The following is a 14224-nucleotide window of genomic DNA, read 5'->3' on the forward strand; positions in this document are numbered from 1 at the left end:
GCAAGAATTTACCATGTTGTCAGTAATTCCTTTTTTTGAATGCTAATAAAGTCTTTTCAACAGTGTATCACAAGTAATTAATGTATAAAATGATCATAGGATAATTCAGGCTGGAGAGGACCTCAGACAGTCATTTAATCCAACTTCCTGCTACAAGCAGGGTCAGCTAGGAGAAAAGAACAAGTTACTCAGTGCTTTATCCAGCTGGGTTGTGAAAACCTCCAAAGATGGAAACTGTAACACCTGATCCACTGCTGGACTGTTCTCCTCGGGAAAAAGTTTTTCCTTCCATTTGGTCAGCACCTGTCTTGTTTCAATTTATAGCTATTGTCTCTCCTCCCACCATGTACCCACCACTGTGAACAGTCTGGTTCTGTATTCTCCATGACCTCCTCCTCATAGGTATTAGAATGTTGATACTAGGTCCCCACAAACCTTCTCTTCTCCAGGCTAAATAAGCCCAGTTCCCTGTGCCTCTCCTCACAGAGGGGCAAGTGCACCAGCCCCCGATATTCTTAGCGACCCCTCACTGAACTGAACTCACTCCAGTGAATCAATCCTTGTCCTATATTCATGGGCCCAAAACTAACAACACTAGTATTGACTTTTTTGAGTTAAGCTTTCAACTAATTGCCCATACACACTTCCTGAGTTCTTAATAATATGAACTAAAGAGACATTTCTGGATTATTTTTATTCTAAAATTTCATGTATGACCAAATATCAGATTCTACCATATGCATTAAAATCATATAAAAAATTACTTTTACCATACAACCATAACTAATGAATAAAAAACCCCCACCCACTTCTTAAGTGCCTTAAAGACCATGAGAACTAAGTATTCAGTGATGAAACATATTGATGTATTCGACACAAATCCAAACTAATACAGAAAAAGGAAACAACGAGGCAAAAGGAGTCAAAGTCAATGACCAGCAGCAAGGCCATGCTGAAAAATCAATGCAGCACTGTTATTTGCTAAACAGTCATCTAAATGCATTGTTCAACAGAATGGACATATATGTGCATACCTCCTCTGGGCAATGAGTCATTGAATAAACCTTCAATGGCTTCACATGTACTCCCATCTCCTCCACAAACACGGCATCTATCTTCCTTAGCATCAGACCCCAAAATATTATCACAACCTACATGCTGAGAACAGATAAGAACAAATATTTTAACAGGGTGATGGTTTCTTGCACCATTATCTTCATAGTTTTTTTAAGTGTTTCTCTAAAGTTTGAGATATTCATTTGTTCTTTTCATCTACTCTGGTTTTGATAATTATTACTGGAACTGTGTTTTTGCTTACCAGAGGAAGAAAATAAAAAGTAGAACAATCCACATTTTGGTTTGTTACCAAATCTTGATTAATAAATACTTTGTATTTCTACTGTGACTTTCAGGAAGGGATTTCACAGCATTTTACAAACAATGTAATTATTACAGTTATCCACAAATGATTAGTGACATTTTTATTTAATATCTCAATAGCTAACTGTGTTCCATCTATATTGCTTTGTTAAGGGAAACATTTGCTGTGTGTTCCTTAAACATTTATGTGACATAAACAGTATTATTGTTCCCAAACGTATTTACAGCTTCATAGACCATCTTTCCACATCCTCCAGGCAAAACTTGCAATTATTTTTATAAGGTTGAACGTAAAGTGTAAATTACTTCACTGTAAGAATGAATGCAGAATGAAACTTAGTAAAAGGCTGAATTACATGCTGTGTTAGATAGCATTCAAAAGCCTTTGGAAAAAAGAGGTGTCTATAACTGATTATTAAAAGTACATTACATTTCTGACTACCTATTTGAGAAATCTATATATGGTGAACAATGATTAACTCCCTATAACTTATTGATTCATCCCTATTACAAAGCTAGTGAAAATATAGACAGTTGGATCTTAAAAAAAAAAAAAAAAAGAGAATGAACAAGTAGGATGTAAACAGAATGAATGCTGCAACTTGCCATTTTTTTCCAGGATTTATACAAAAAATATCTACCATATTGTAAACAGGTAATACATAGGTCATAAGAGAAGTCAAAATACTTCAAATAATTTACAAAATAGTATTATTCTAACCGTTTACATTTCAATTTTCAGATTCACCAAGAAGACAGAGACCCAATCTTATTACGTAGGTCATTCTCAACTTGAGATTATTAGTTTTAAAAGATTTTTCAAAAGTAGTAAAATCTTATATATGAAGTAAACAAGAATTCCGCATGTTATTTCTTGTGCTTTTTTTTGTTAGTTTACTAATGCATCGCAAATGCTTTTGATCTCATATGTTATTCAACAAACATACATCTTCAGCACTCAATTTAGCAAAGCACTTAAGCACTGGGTTAAGCTTTAGTTATGGCAGTGGTTTCAGTGAAATCAAATAATTTTTAGAGTCACCAGCACTGTTCAGATGTTTAGACTTAAGTACATAGTTAAACACTTTGCTAAACTGAAGCAGCAGTGGGATGAATATAACCAAAAATATGGTACAGACCTCCAATTCTCTGAAAATTCATGCAATGCAGTTCTATAAGAATCTTACAAGATAATAAAATTTTTAGTAAATGGCAAATACTTGCATCATTATACACTTTTTCATAGAACTACGAAGCAATAGTGACAACTTTTTGTTTCAATTACATTAAAAGCAGAATTGTTTGCAACAGGATGAACTAGTTCGAGAGAAACAGATTAGTATGTTCACATTTATTGTTTTTCAGCCAAAGCGGTGTTCTAATTGGAATGATGGAACAGGTCTTGGAAGAGGTCAATGAAAATGTTCATCTCATGTTGCCCTTTCCACCAATTCTTCAACAGAAACCGCAAAGAAAGAAAAAAGAAGAAAAAATGAAGGATTCTAAAAATGTCTGTGAGAAGCTACTGAAATTCAAATTATTTGTCTTATTTATGCAATACCTTTTTTTCTTTTTGTCTCAATCTTACTTTTTCATTAACAACTTGACTTGTAAACACTCCCATTTCATATAAGTAACAAACAAGTACCATAATTAAATGTAGGAGATAGCAGACACAACAAAGTAATCCAGAAGTATTATATAAAACATTTGTAACCTTGCATTCTCCGTTGATACAGATATCCAGTGAATCAGCATTGCACTGAGTCCCATCTATTACTGCAGGAGCACGTTCAGTGTAAAAATTATAACCTTCAGCCAAGCAGTTTAATGCACATGGTTTAACCCCACCTGGACAACAAAAACAAAGAAAAAACCCACCAGAATTCTTGAAAAGTTAATAATTAATTAAAAATATATATGCATAAACAGATCTGAAATGTGTAATCTTATCTCATACCTGACACATATAATCTATACACTTTATTTTACTTCCCTTTACTGATTTCTCTACTTGACTCTTCTTTCTTGCAAAAAAGATTATTTCTCATAGTAAGATATGGCAAGGATGGCTGGCTTCAAAATGATTCCATTATGTTATTACAATCCTAATGATTTTTGAAAAACTTAAAACAATAAGGATACCACTTCATCATTTGAAAAACATGAATAGTGAAAGAATGTAGTGCTAGAAGCATGTCAGGCTAAATTTCAAAAACAAGATCAGACTATTTCAATTAGGAATTTAGTCCTATTACTTGAATTACACTACAGCTCAGACCACGTGATCAAAATGGATCTTTTTAAGATTTTGATTTAAAAAAAATAAGAATAAAATCATTCAATCCAATAAAATACAAAAGTATAAAGGGAAACATGGACTTATTCACACAGGTTTTAGAACAGGAAAAGACAAAATAAAGAAAGGGCAACCTACGATCTTTGAACAACAACAGAAACATAACAAAGTTTGATTAAACTGTCCCAAAGAGAAAAAGAAATTACAACCCTCTTCCCTGCTCTAAAATACCCTTTTATTGCACAGTGCGATTATTTATAATTCGATTATCAAAGTAGTCTTTAGAGACTCTTATAAATGCTTTTTCCTTTCTCCTTTTCCTACTCTTCTGACCTGATAAGTAAGGAAAACTTATATTGAGATTTTTTATACTGAACTTGTCACCATAGCATCAAAGGCACCTACAGATCACCTATGTAATCTCCAATTCTATTGCAACTGCAGGTGGAGAACAGCTCCATATTTTAAAGTGGAGTCCCTACAACGATACTCACTCCCCTTCGCAGTAAAACAAAACTCTACCAGAACAGAGATGGCTCTTCTGTAACATTTTCAGCAATTGACAAAAGTAAAGCTTAGCAAACTTCGCTCATTGTATCTTAATAGAAACATTCAATTTACAAACATTACTTTATATATAACATTTATATAATTTTGAAGACTTCACATATGATAACATTTTTGCAAAGCTACACCATACCTCCAGTGTAGGGTTTCCAGTTATAATACTTTCCCCGGAAAGGCATATTGTCAAAGTCCGCACATTGTTTTTCTCGAAAATCATGGGCCCCTGGAGGACACGGCTAAAATAATAAAGATGAAAAAAGGTTAATTTCTTCTAAATATCAACATAAAAGGAAATACTTATATACTTATATTACAAACATAATCATACAAGAGACTAGGATGTGGTTCCCCGCTTTATCTTGTGGCTCTGATTCTGACACTTGCTTTATTGCTTTACAGCTGAAGTGTCTATTTTGCAATCTTAGGCTGGCATGAAGTAACTGAAGTAATTTAAACAAAGGTAAGTTATATAGCAGTTTCCATAAAACTGGACAATCAAAATCACGTCAAACTATACTTCATAAGCATCCAGCTATCTCCTTACAAACACACATAAAAACAGCTGAAAAATTAAAACACAAAATCATTTTGGTAAGAGCTCTAGACTCAGTTGTACTGTACTAAGCATCTGTACTGAGCTATGTTTTTAAGACATTGACAAAAAACCCCACCATTTTCTAGAGAGCTGTATCACCTTTGCTTGCCTGTAACCTTGACAAAAGCATTGTATTAATGCTGAGAATGAGACTAGATATCATGTGTGGTCCTGATTCTTACCAGTCTCTAAGCATGAAGAAATAAAAAATACTTTGATTTAAATTTTCATCACTTCGCATTATGAATTATGAAACTGAAAAACAGCTTTTTTACTTGGAATAAGGGTAGCTATAAGTGAAATTCATCTCAGGAAAAAATTATAGCAGAAACGGAATTCTTTGCTATTTCTCACATTTTTCATCAGCAAGTTCAAAATAATAATGGCAACTAATCTTGAATATACCCAGAATTTAGATAGCACATTAAACATTGTTAGCAATGTTTCAGTACCTGCTGTAATTGCAAGCTTCATCAGACAAAGTATTTGAAATACAGATTAAAATAATTTTTAGACTGAAAGAGAAAAGAATTTGTTTGACAGAAATTAGAGGCATTAACAAATATTACTATTTTATGAGCAACAGAAAAGTCCATTTTACAGCAGTTTTACTAGTCTTCCTACATATCTCAACCAGTTAGCATTGTTTAGGAATCTGAAATGCATTCAAGTGAAAGGGTCTGTATAAACAGGCATGACAAAAATTTACTGCACAATGCAAATATTAACATAATAATTATAACTCTCAGTATACATTAATCAAGCCAGCCCATTGCAATATGCTTCAGAATTACAGAATTTTTCTCCAGTTTTGAAGCTGTTGCAATACAAATGAAAATGCTGGACATCAGACAGTACTGAAATTTTAAATTTTCTCTATATATCACTTTATTATCTCCTTCCAGTTAAAAATACATTTTTGAATATAATACATTTACTGGTAAAAAAATATACTGTTGCTACTTTAATTCAATAAACATTCAGATCACAATAGTGAGACTAAAAAATAGCTGCATGCAAATAGAATAAGAATTTTTTAAAAAATTAATTAGCAAATAATTAGCAAAATTCGATACACAAATTAAACTTGCCTTTTTGCATCATATTCTCCAAGCAGTAGAAGGACCAGTTTTGACCTACCACAAAGCCTGAGTCCAAATATCTCTGATACTGGTCACTACACCCTATTCTTCAGTCCCACATGATTAGGTACTAATTTACATTGATGGTATTTTAACTACATCAAGTTACCCTTACAAGTTAATTAAATTACACACCACCACCCACAAATTAAATCCTTTTCCTAAATAGGTACACTAGGACAAAACAATAAAATATGAAGATTAGTAAAGAAGGATCACGACTTCCATATTTATACTCTTAAAAAGAATTATTGCAATCTGATCTTTGATATGTAGTCTTACTTCTCCTGTTTGATGGTGAGCTTGGAAGTATTTTGAGGCAACAATATCATCTTCATAAATGATCTGGATGATGGAGTGGTAGATACACCAGAAGGCTGTGCTGCCATTCAGCGTGACCTGGACAGGCTGGAAAGTTGGGCAGAGAGGAACCTGATGAGGTTCAACAAGGGCAAGGGCAGGGTCCTGCACATGGGGAGGAACAACCCCATGCACCAGTACAGGCTTGGGGCGGACCTGCTGGAGAGCAGCTCTGCGGAGAGGGACCTGGGTGTGCTGGTGGACAACAAGTTGACCATGAGCCAGCAGTGTGCCCTGGCTGCCAAGAAGGCCAATGGGATCCTGGGGTGCATCAAGAAGAGTGTGGCCAGCAGGTCGAGGGAGGTTCTCCTTCCCCTCTACTCTGCCCTGGTGAGGCCCCATCTGGAGTACTGTGTCCAGTTCTGGGCTCCCCAGTTCAGGAAAGATGAGGAGCTACTGTAGAGAGTCCAGCGGAGGGCTACAAGGATGGTGAGGGGACTGGAGCATCTCCAGCTGAGGAGAGGCTGAGGGAGCTGGGCTTGTTCAGCCTGGAGAAGAGAAGGCTGCGAGGGGACCTTATAAATGTTTATAAATATCTGAAGGGTGGGTGTCAGGAGGATGGGGCCAAGCTCTTTTCAGTGGTGCCCAGTGACAGGACAAGGGGCAACGGGCACAAACTGAAGCACAGGAAGTTCCGTCTGAACATGAGGAAGAACTTCTTCCCTCTGAGGGTGACGGAGCCCTGGAACAGGCTGCCCAGGGAGGTTGTGGAGTCTCCTTCTCTGGAGATATTCAAGACCCACCTGGACAAGGCCCTGTGCAGCCTGCTGTAGGCGACCCTGCTTTGGCAGGGAGGTTATACTACATGATCCACAGAGGTCCCTTCCAACCCCTACCATTCTGTGATTCTGTGATATGGGGTAGAGCTTACCCTCAACAAGTTTGCTGATAACACAAAACTGAGATTAGTGGCTGAGGGTCGTACTGCCATCCAGAGGGACCTTGACATGCTGGAGAAATGGTCCCACAGGACCCTCATGAAGTTGAACAAGGAGAAGTGCAAAGTCCTGCACCTGGGGGGGAACAACCTCATGCATCAGTACATACTGGGGGCTGACCAGCTGGAAAGGAGCTTTGCAGAAAATGATCTGGGGCCCTGGTGTCCACCAAGTTGAACATCAGCCAGCAATGTGCTCTTGTGGCAAAGGCAGTTAATGGTATCCTGCACTGCATTAGGAGGAGCATCAACAGCAAGTCCAGGGAGGTGATCCTTGCCCTCTGCTCAGCACTGGTAAGGTCACACCTACAGTACTGTGTCCAGTTCTGGGCTTCACAGTACAAGAGAGACATTATTGGAATAGAGGACTACAATTTTAAAATATTTCGATAAATTGGAGCAGTGGTTTGAAATAAAGCAATGGATGCAAATTACTACACTTGGGTAGGAACAATCAACTGTGCAAGCACAAGCTGAGGAATGACTTCCTAAACAGCAGCTCTTTAGAAAGAGATTTGGGCATTACAGATCAACACAGACTGAATAAATATTGTCAGTGCTGTAAGAAAAGTGAACACAATACTGAAATGAATAAACAGAATCTCATCACTAAGATGACAGACTTAGAACTAAGTTGTACTTAGCTCTGACAGGCCTCAGCTAGAATCCTGTGCAGAGGTTTGGGCACCACGTTTCAAGATGTGCACTACTGCAATCCCAAAGGCTATTAACATAGAGATTGTCTAGTGTAAAGAAGACCAAGAAGAGACATGATAGTGATCTGCAAACACAGGAAAGGCTGCCACGGAGGGAATATGATCAACTGTTTTCTTACTGGGGACAGAGTAAGTAAGGGTATTAAAGGGTGGGAAAACATACACTATATTTTAGGAAAACTGTCCTGACAGTAAGCATATTAAAGAATCCTACTGATATCTCCCTGACTGGAGGTATTTCAAAACAGATCAGACTAACAGGTCAGCTTCCTAACCATCAGTTGAGAATGGTTTAACAATAGTTGATTTTGCCTTTGAGCCAGGGAATATCCTGAATGTCCTCCTCAGATACCTTCTAGATGTTCCTTCTGTGACCCTATAAGCTTCCTGTCAGTAATAAACAAGTATAGAAAGAATAAGGGAAGCAAAAACGACTAAGAATAAAACTGTCTGAAAAGTCTCTAACAGTAAGAAATAAAATACAATAAGAATAAAAGAAATCCTAGCAACATTTCAATTATATCACTAGGTAGCTATGGTAGGACTGTTAATAACAAAAAGCATTAAAAAATTGTTATATATTTGTGAGGGAGCAGGTTTACATATTATGTAAACTTTCTTGTATACTAGTTACTGTGGCAGATGCTAAATAATATCTGTTGGAGATAAACATTTTAAATAAGAATGCCTGGTCAACTACCTTGCAAGAGTCCTCAAAGAGTTAATAGAGGAGGGTTCCAGTTTGCAAACATAAACTTTCAAACAAATCTTAGACTGTACGTACAAACTGAAACAGTGCTAATGTAAAAAGTTCGTTATTTGAGAAGGACAAATAGAATATTAGGTTAAAGTCTGCCTGACATCAACCCCAAAAAAACAGAAAAGTTGGTAAAGACTTGACTGATAAAGGTTTAAAAGAAATATAAATAATAATACCAATCGGTATTTTGTATAAGAATAGGTTTTATCAAATAAAACTTTTTACACTTCCTGGTAAAATTAAAAGGATAACGAAATATGCTTAGATTTTTATAAGGCTCTTAACTTAGTAGTGCCCAACATCCAGAATAAAAAACTGGAAACAAACCTGTACGAGTTCAGTAAAGCACACAATAAATTTACTAAATATTTACTGACACATTTCAATAAAGAATTATGACTTAGTTGGTGAATTCATAGGTGAACTTCCTATCAACTGTAAGAACGAAAATTGTCCTGTGTTCGGCCAGGACAGGGTTAATTTTCACCAGGAGCCAGGAGGGAACACAGCCCCGCGGACCCAACCTGGCCAAACAGAGCAGGGTATTCTATACCATGTGCCGTCATGCTGGGTTCCAGTGGGGGGGAGCTGGGCGGTGGGAAGTCACTGGCGGCTGGGGAGCACGCGTGGTGGCGACGGGCGGTGAGAGTTCTGCGTTCTACTGTTTTGTTTTGTGCATTCTCCTTATCTGTATCGTTGTTGTTACTGTTCCCCTTTGTTTGCTGCTCTGTTAAACTGTCCTTATCCCAACCCACCAGTTTGTACCTGTTTCTTTCCATTCTCCTCTGCACCCCAGCAGGGGGAGGGGCGGCCGCGTGGCGCTTTTGTTGTCGGCAGCAGCAAAACCATAACATTAAATTTGGCGCCCAAGCATGGGGCGGGGATAACGGCAGGGCTGAGCAGCATGTGTTAAAACAGTTTTCTTAGATTTTGTTAAATTCTGTTATACACATTTATTGTTTTAGTTAAATAGTTGCCAGTAAAAAATGTTGCTGACTTTGATCAGATGGCTGTGGTATTTCAATCCTTACTTGCAGTATGCGTTAACTGCCGTGGTGTTCATCATCACTGGGAAGAAGATCAGGATGATAATTTTGCTCTACTGTATGATATCAACTTATGACATGATAACATCACTGTGCATGAAATTAGGCTTGTATTTGCATGCGGCACTGCGGTCATTTCCATACCTCGGATCCTATCTCTTAGAATTTATTAATAATCGAACCCACTCCGTGGGGAAAACCACAGGGGATACCTTCCCACACTCTTTCACCCCTCCTCTCTCCTTCAGGCTAGTCCTAACAGCTTTTGAGAATTTCGAGTATCCACGAGATGCTCAGGCCAGCAGCTCCTATTGTTATGCCTCCTGAATGGGTTTCAGGTTTTGTTTAGGGTTAAACAAGTAGTTAAGAACATCATGCAGAGACCAGCCCCGGGGCTGGATAGCTGTGAGTGGCTGGGTGTGTGGGACAGCGTGGGAAAGTACCTAGGGCAGTGGACACCCCCGAAGTTTTTTAAACTCACCCCTGAGCAAGTGCAGAATCCAGACAAACTAGTAAAATATCTGCAAAAAGTGTGCTGCCACCCTGGGAACTCCAGAGAGGACACCACGGCTGCCACTGCCACGACTGCAGGGGCTGCCCCAGCTTCCCCGGCGGGCACGGCAGCTGCTCCAGTCCCAGCTCTGGCAGCAGGCATCGCAGCTGAGCCCAATAACCAACCTGTGCTGGTAGCAGTCGCCCCCGTAAAACTAAAGAAAGATGCAAAGAAATCAGATTGCTCCAGGAAGGATAACAATAAGCCAGGGTCATCGCAGGAGATAGAGATCATCACCCGGTCCCTGTCCCTGGGTGAGCTGTGAGACATGCAGAAAGATTTCAGCCGCCACCCAGGCGAGCACATTGTCACATGGCTGCTGCGGTGCTGGGATAACGGGGCCAGCAGCTTGGAATTAGAGGGCAAGGAAGCCAAGCAGCTGGGATCCCTGGCCAGGGACGGGGGCATTGACAAGGCCATTGGGAAAAAGGAACAAGTCCTCAGCCTCTGGAGGAGACTTCTGTCAGGCGTGAGGGAGAGATACCCCTTCAGTGAGGATGTTGTGTGTTATCCTGGCAAGCGGACCAATATGGAAAGGGGTATTCAGTACTTGAGGGAATTAGCTGTGCGGGAGCTGGTTTACTATGACCCGGACGATGAGCAATTACCTGCAGACCCAGATGAAGTCCAGTGCACACGACCCATGTGGAGAAAGTTTGTGCGGAGCGCACCATCCTCATATGCCAACTCACTAGCAGTTGTAAACTGGAAACGTGAGGAGGCACCAACAGTGGATGAGGTGGCTGTCAGACTCCGGCAATATGAAGAAAGCCTCTCTTCCTCCCTTGTCTCAGCCGTGGAGAAACTGGTCAAGCTACTCGAAAAGAATATGTCCTACTCCCCACCTGTACGGGCCAGTGTCTCAGCTATTAGGGGCAGGCGTTCCTCTGCTCAGGAGAGAGGATACAGAGGCTATACACCACGGGGCACCTTCTGGTTTTGCCTGCGTGACCACGGAGAGGACATGAGGAAGTGGGATGGAAAACCCACCTCAAGTCTAGAGGCACGAGTGCGTGAGTTGCGAGGTAAAACAATCACAAAAGGGGATTCTGTTAGGAAAAATGCCGCTCCAGTTTCCAGCAGCCAGCTCTCCAGACCAGGTAGACAGTTTGATCTTGATTCTGATCCTCTGGAGGGGACCTCCAAGTCATTTTTACAGCAGGTGAGCAGCAAATTCTCTGACGAGGATTAGAGGGGCCCTGCCTCCAGCCAGGTGGAGGAAAGGGACAACCGCGTTTATTGGACGGTGTGGATTCGATGGCCTGGCACGTCAGATCCACAAGAGTATAAAGCTCTAGTGGACACTGGTGCACAGTGTACTTGAATGCCATCAGATTTCAAAGGGTCAGAGTCCATTTGCATTTCGGGAGTGACAGGGGGGTCCCAAGAGCTGAGTGTATTGGAGGCTGAAGTGAGCCTCACTGGGCAGGAGTGGCAGAAGCACCCTATTGTGACTGGCCCGAGGCTCCGTGCATCCTCGGTATAGACTATCTCAGGAGAGGGTATTTCAAGGACCCAAAGGGGTATCGGTGAGCTTTTGGCATAGCTGCTGTGGAGACGGAAGAAATTAAACAGCTGTCCATTTTGCTTGGTCTCTCAGAGGATCCTTCCGTTGTGGGGTTGCTGAGGGTTGAAGAACAACAGGTACCCATCGCAACCACAACGTTGCACCGGCGACAATATCGTACTAACCGAGACTCCCTGATCCCCATTCATCAGCTGATCCGCCAGCTGGAGAGTCAAGGAGTGGTCAGCAAAACTCCCTCACCCTTTAATAGTCCCATATGGCCAGTGAGAAAATCTAATGGAGAGTGGAGATGGACAATAGACTACCATGGCCTGAATGAAGTCACACCACCACTGAGTGCTGCCGTGCCAGACATGCTAGAACTTCAATATCAGCTGGAGTCAAAGGCAGCCAAGTGGTATGCGACAATTGACATCACTAATGCATTCTTCTCCATCCCTTTGGCAGCAGAGTGCAGGCCACAGTTTACTTTCACCTGGAGAGGCATCCAGTACACCTGGAATCGATTGCCCCAGGGGTGGAAACACAGTCCCACCATTTGCCATGGACTAATCCAGACTGCACTGGAAAAGGGTGAAGCTCCAGAACATTTGCAGTACATCGATGACATCATTGTATGGGGTGACACAGTAGAGGAAGTTTTTGACAAAAAGGGGAGAAAATAGTTCAGATCCTTCTGAAAGCCGGTTTCGCCATTAAGCGAGGTAAAGTCAAGGGACCTGCGCAAGAGATCCAGTTTTTGGGAATAAAATGGCAGGATGGGCGCCGTCAAATCCCAATGGATGTCATCAACAAAGCAGCAGCTATGTCTCCACCAACCAGCAAAAAGGAAGCCCAAGCCTTCTTAGGTGTTGTGGGTTTTTGGAGGATGCTCATCCCAAATTACAGCCAGATTGTAAGTCCTCTGTACCACGTGACTCAGAAGAAGAATGATTTTGAATGGGGCCCTGAGCAACGACAGGCATTTGAACAAATTAAACAGGAGACGGTTCATGCCATAGCCCTTGGTCCAGTCCAGGCAGGGCAAAATGCTAAAAACGCGATCTACACCACAGCCGGGGAGAATGGCCCAACCTGGAGTCTCTGGCAGAAAGCACCAGGGGAGACTCGAGGTCGATCCCTGGGGTTTTGGAGCCGGGGATACAAAGGATCCAAGGCCCACTATAGTCCCATTGAAAAAGAGATTCTGGCAGCATATGAAGGCGTTTGAACTGCTTCAGAAGTGGTCGGCACTGAAGCACAGCTCCTCCTAGCACCACGATTGCCGGTCCTGGGCTGGATGTTCAAAGAGAGGGTCCCCTCTACGCATCATGCCACTGATGCTATGTGGAGTAAGTGGGTCACTCTGATCACACAGCAGGCCCAAATGGGAAACCCCAGTCGCCCAGGAATTCTGGAGGTAATCATGGACTAGCCAGAAGGCAAAGATTTTGGAGTATCGCCAGAGGAGGAGGTGACACGTGCTGAAGAGGCCCCACTGTATAACCAGCTGCCAGAAGATGAGAAACAGTATGCCCTGTTCACGGACGGGTCCTGTCGTATTGCGGGTGTTGTGGGTTTTTGGAGGATGCACATCCCAAATTACAGTCTGATTCTAAGCCCTCTTACAATCAGATAGTTCATGCCGTAGCCCTTGGTCCAGTCCGGTCAGGACAAGATGTTAAAAACATGCTCTACACCGCAGCTGGGGAGAATGGCCCAACCTGGTGTCTCTGGCAGAAAGCAGAGAGGCTGGATGTTCAAAGAGAGAGTCCCCTCTACGCATCATGCCACCGATGCTACGTGGAGTAAGTGGGTCGCACTGATCACACAGCAGGCCTGAATGGGAAACCCCAGTCACACAGTAATTCTGGAGGTAATCATGGACTGGCCAGAAGGCAAAGATTTTGGAGCATCGCCAGAGGAGGAGGTGACACATGCTGAAGAGGCCCCACTGTATAACCAGCTGCCAGAAGATAAGAAACAGTATGCCCTGTTCACGGATGGGTCCTGTCGCATTGTGGGGGAGCAGCGGAGGTGGAAGGCTGCTGTAAGGAGCCCTACACGACAAGTCGCGGAAACTGCCGAGGGAGAAGGTGAGTCCAGCCAGTTTGCAGACGTGAAATCCATCCAGCTGGCTTTAGACATTGCCAGTCGAGAGAAGTGGCCAGTGCTCTATCTTTACACTGACTCCTGGATGGTGGCCAATGCCTTGTGGAGGTGGCTGCAGCAATGGAAGAAGAACAACTGGCAGCACAGAGGCAAACCTATCTGGGCTGCCCCATTGTGGCAAGATATTGCTGCCCGGCTAGAGCAGTTGGTTGTAAAAGTGCATCACGTGGACGCCCATGTCCCTAAGAGT

At 41.7% G+C, this 14224-nt stretch overlaps 1 protein-coding gene across 3 annotated transcripts in view; it reads right to left on the reverse strand.

Annotated features, from left to right (window-relative positions):
• LOC142365654 (A disintegrin and metalloproteinase with thrombospondin motifs 6-like) overlaps positions 1–14224 on the reverse strand; it is a 213027-nt gene that overhangs the window by 84385 nt on the left and 114418 nt on the right. For all 3 annotated transcript variants that reach the window (XM_075446664.1, XM_075446665.1, XM_075446666.1), the window contains exons 14-16: positions 4380–4482; positions 3098–3231; positions 1035–1158 (exon numbers count right to left, since the gene is read on the reverse strand). In XM_075446664.1, the coding sequence (XP_075302779.1) occupies positions 1035–1158; positions 3098–3231; positions 4380–4482 (361 nt within the window). The remainder of the gene's footprint in view (positions 1–1034; positions 1159–3097; positions 3232–4379; positions 4483–14224) is intronic.

This window comes from Opisthocomus hoazin, chromosome W (genome assembly GCF_030867145.1).
Source record: "Opisthocomus hoazin isolate bOpiHoa1 chromosome W, bOpiHoa1.hap1, whole genome shotgun sequence".
Lineage (NCBI taxonomy): Eukaryota > Metazoa > Chordata > Aves > Opisthocomiformes > Opisthocomidae > Opisthocomus > Opisthocomus hoazin.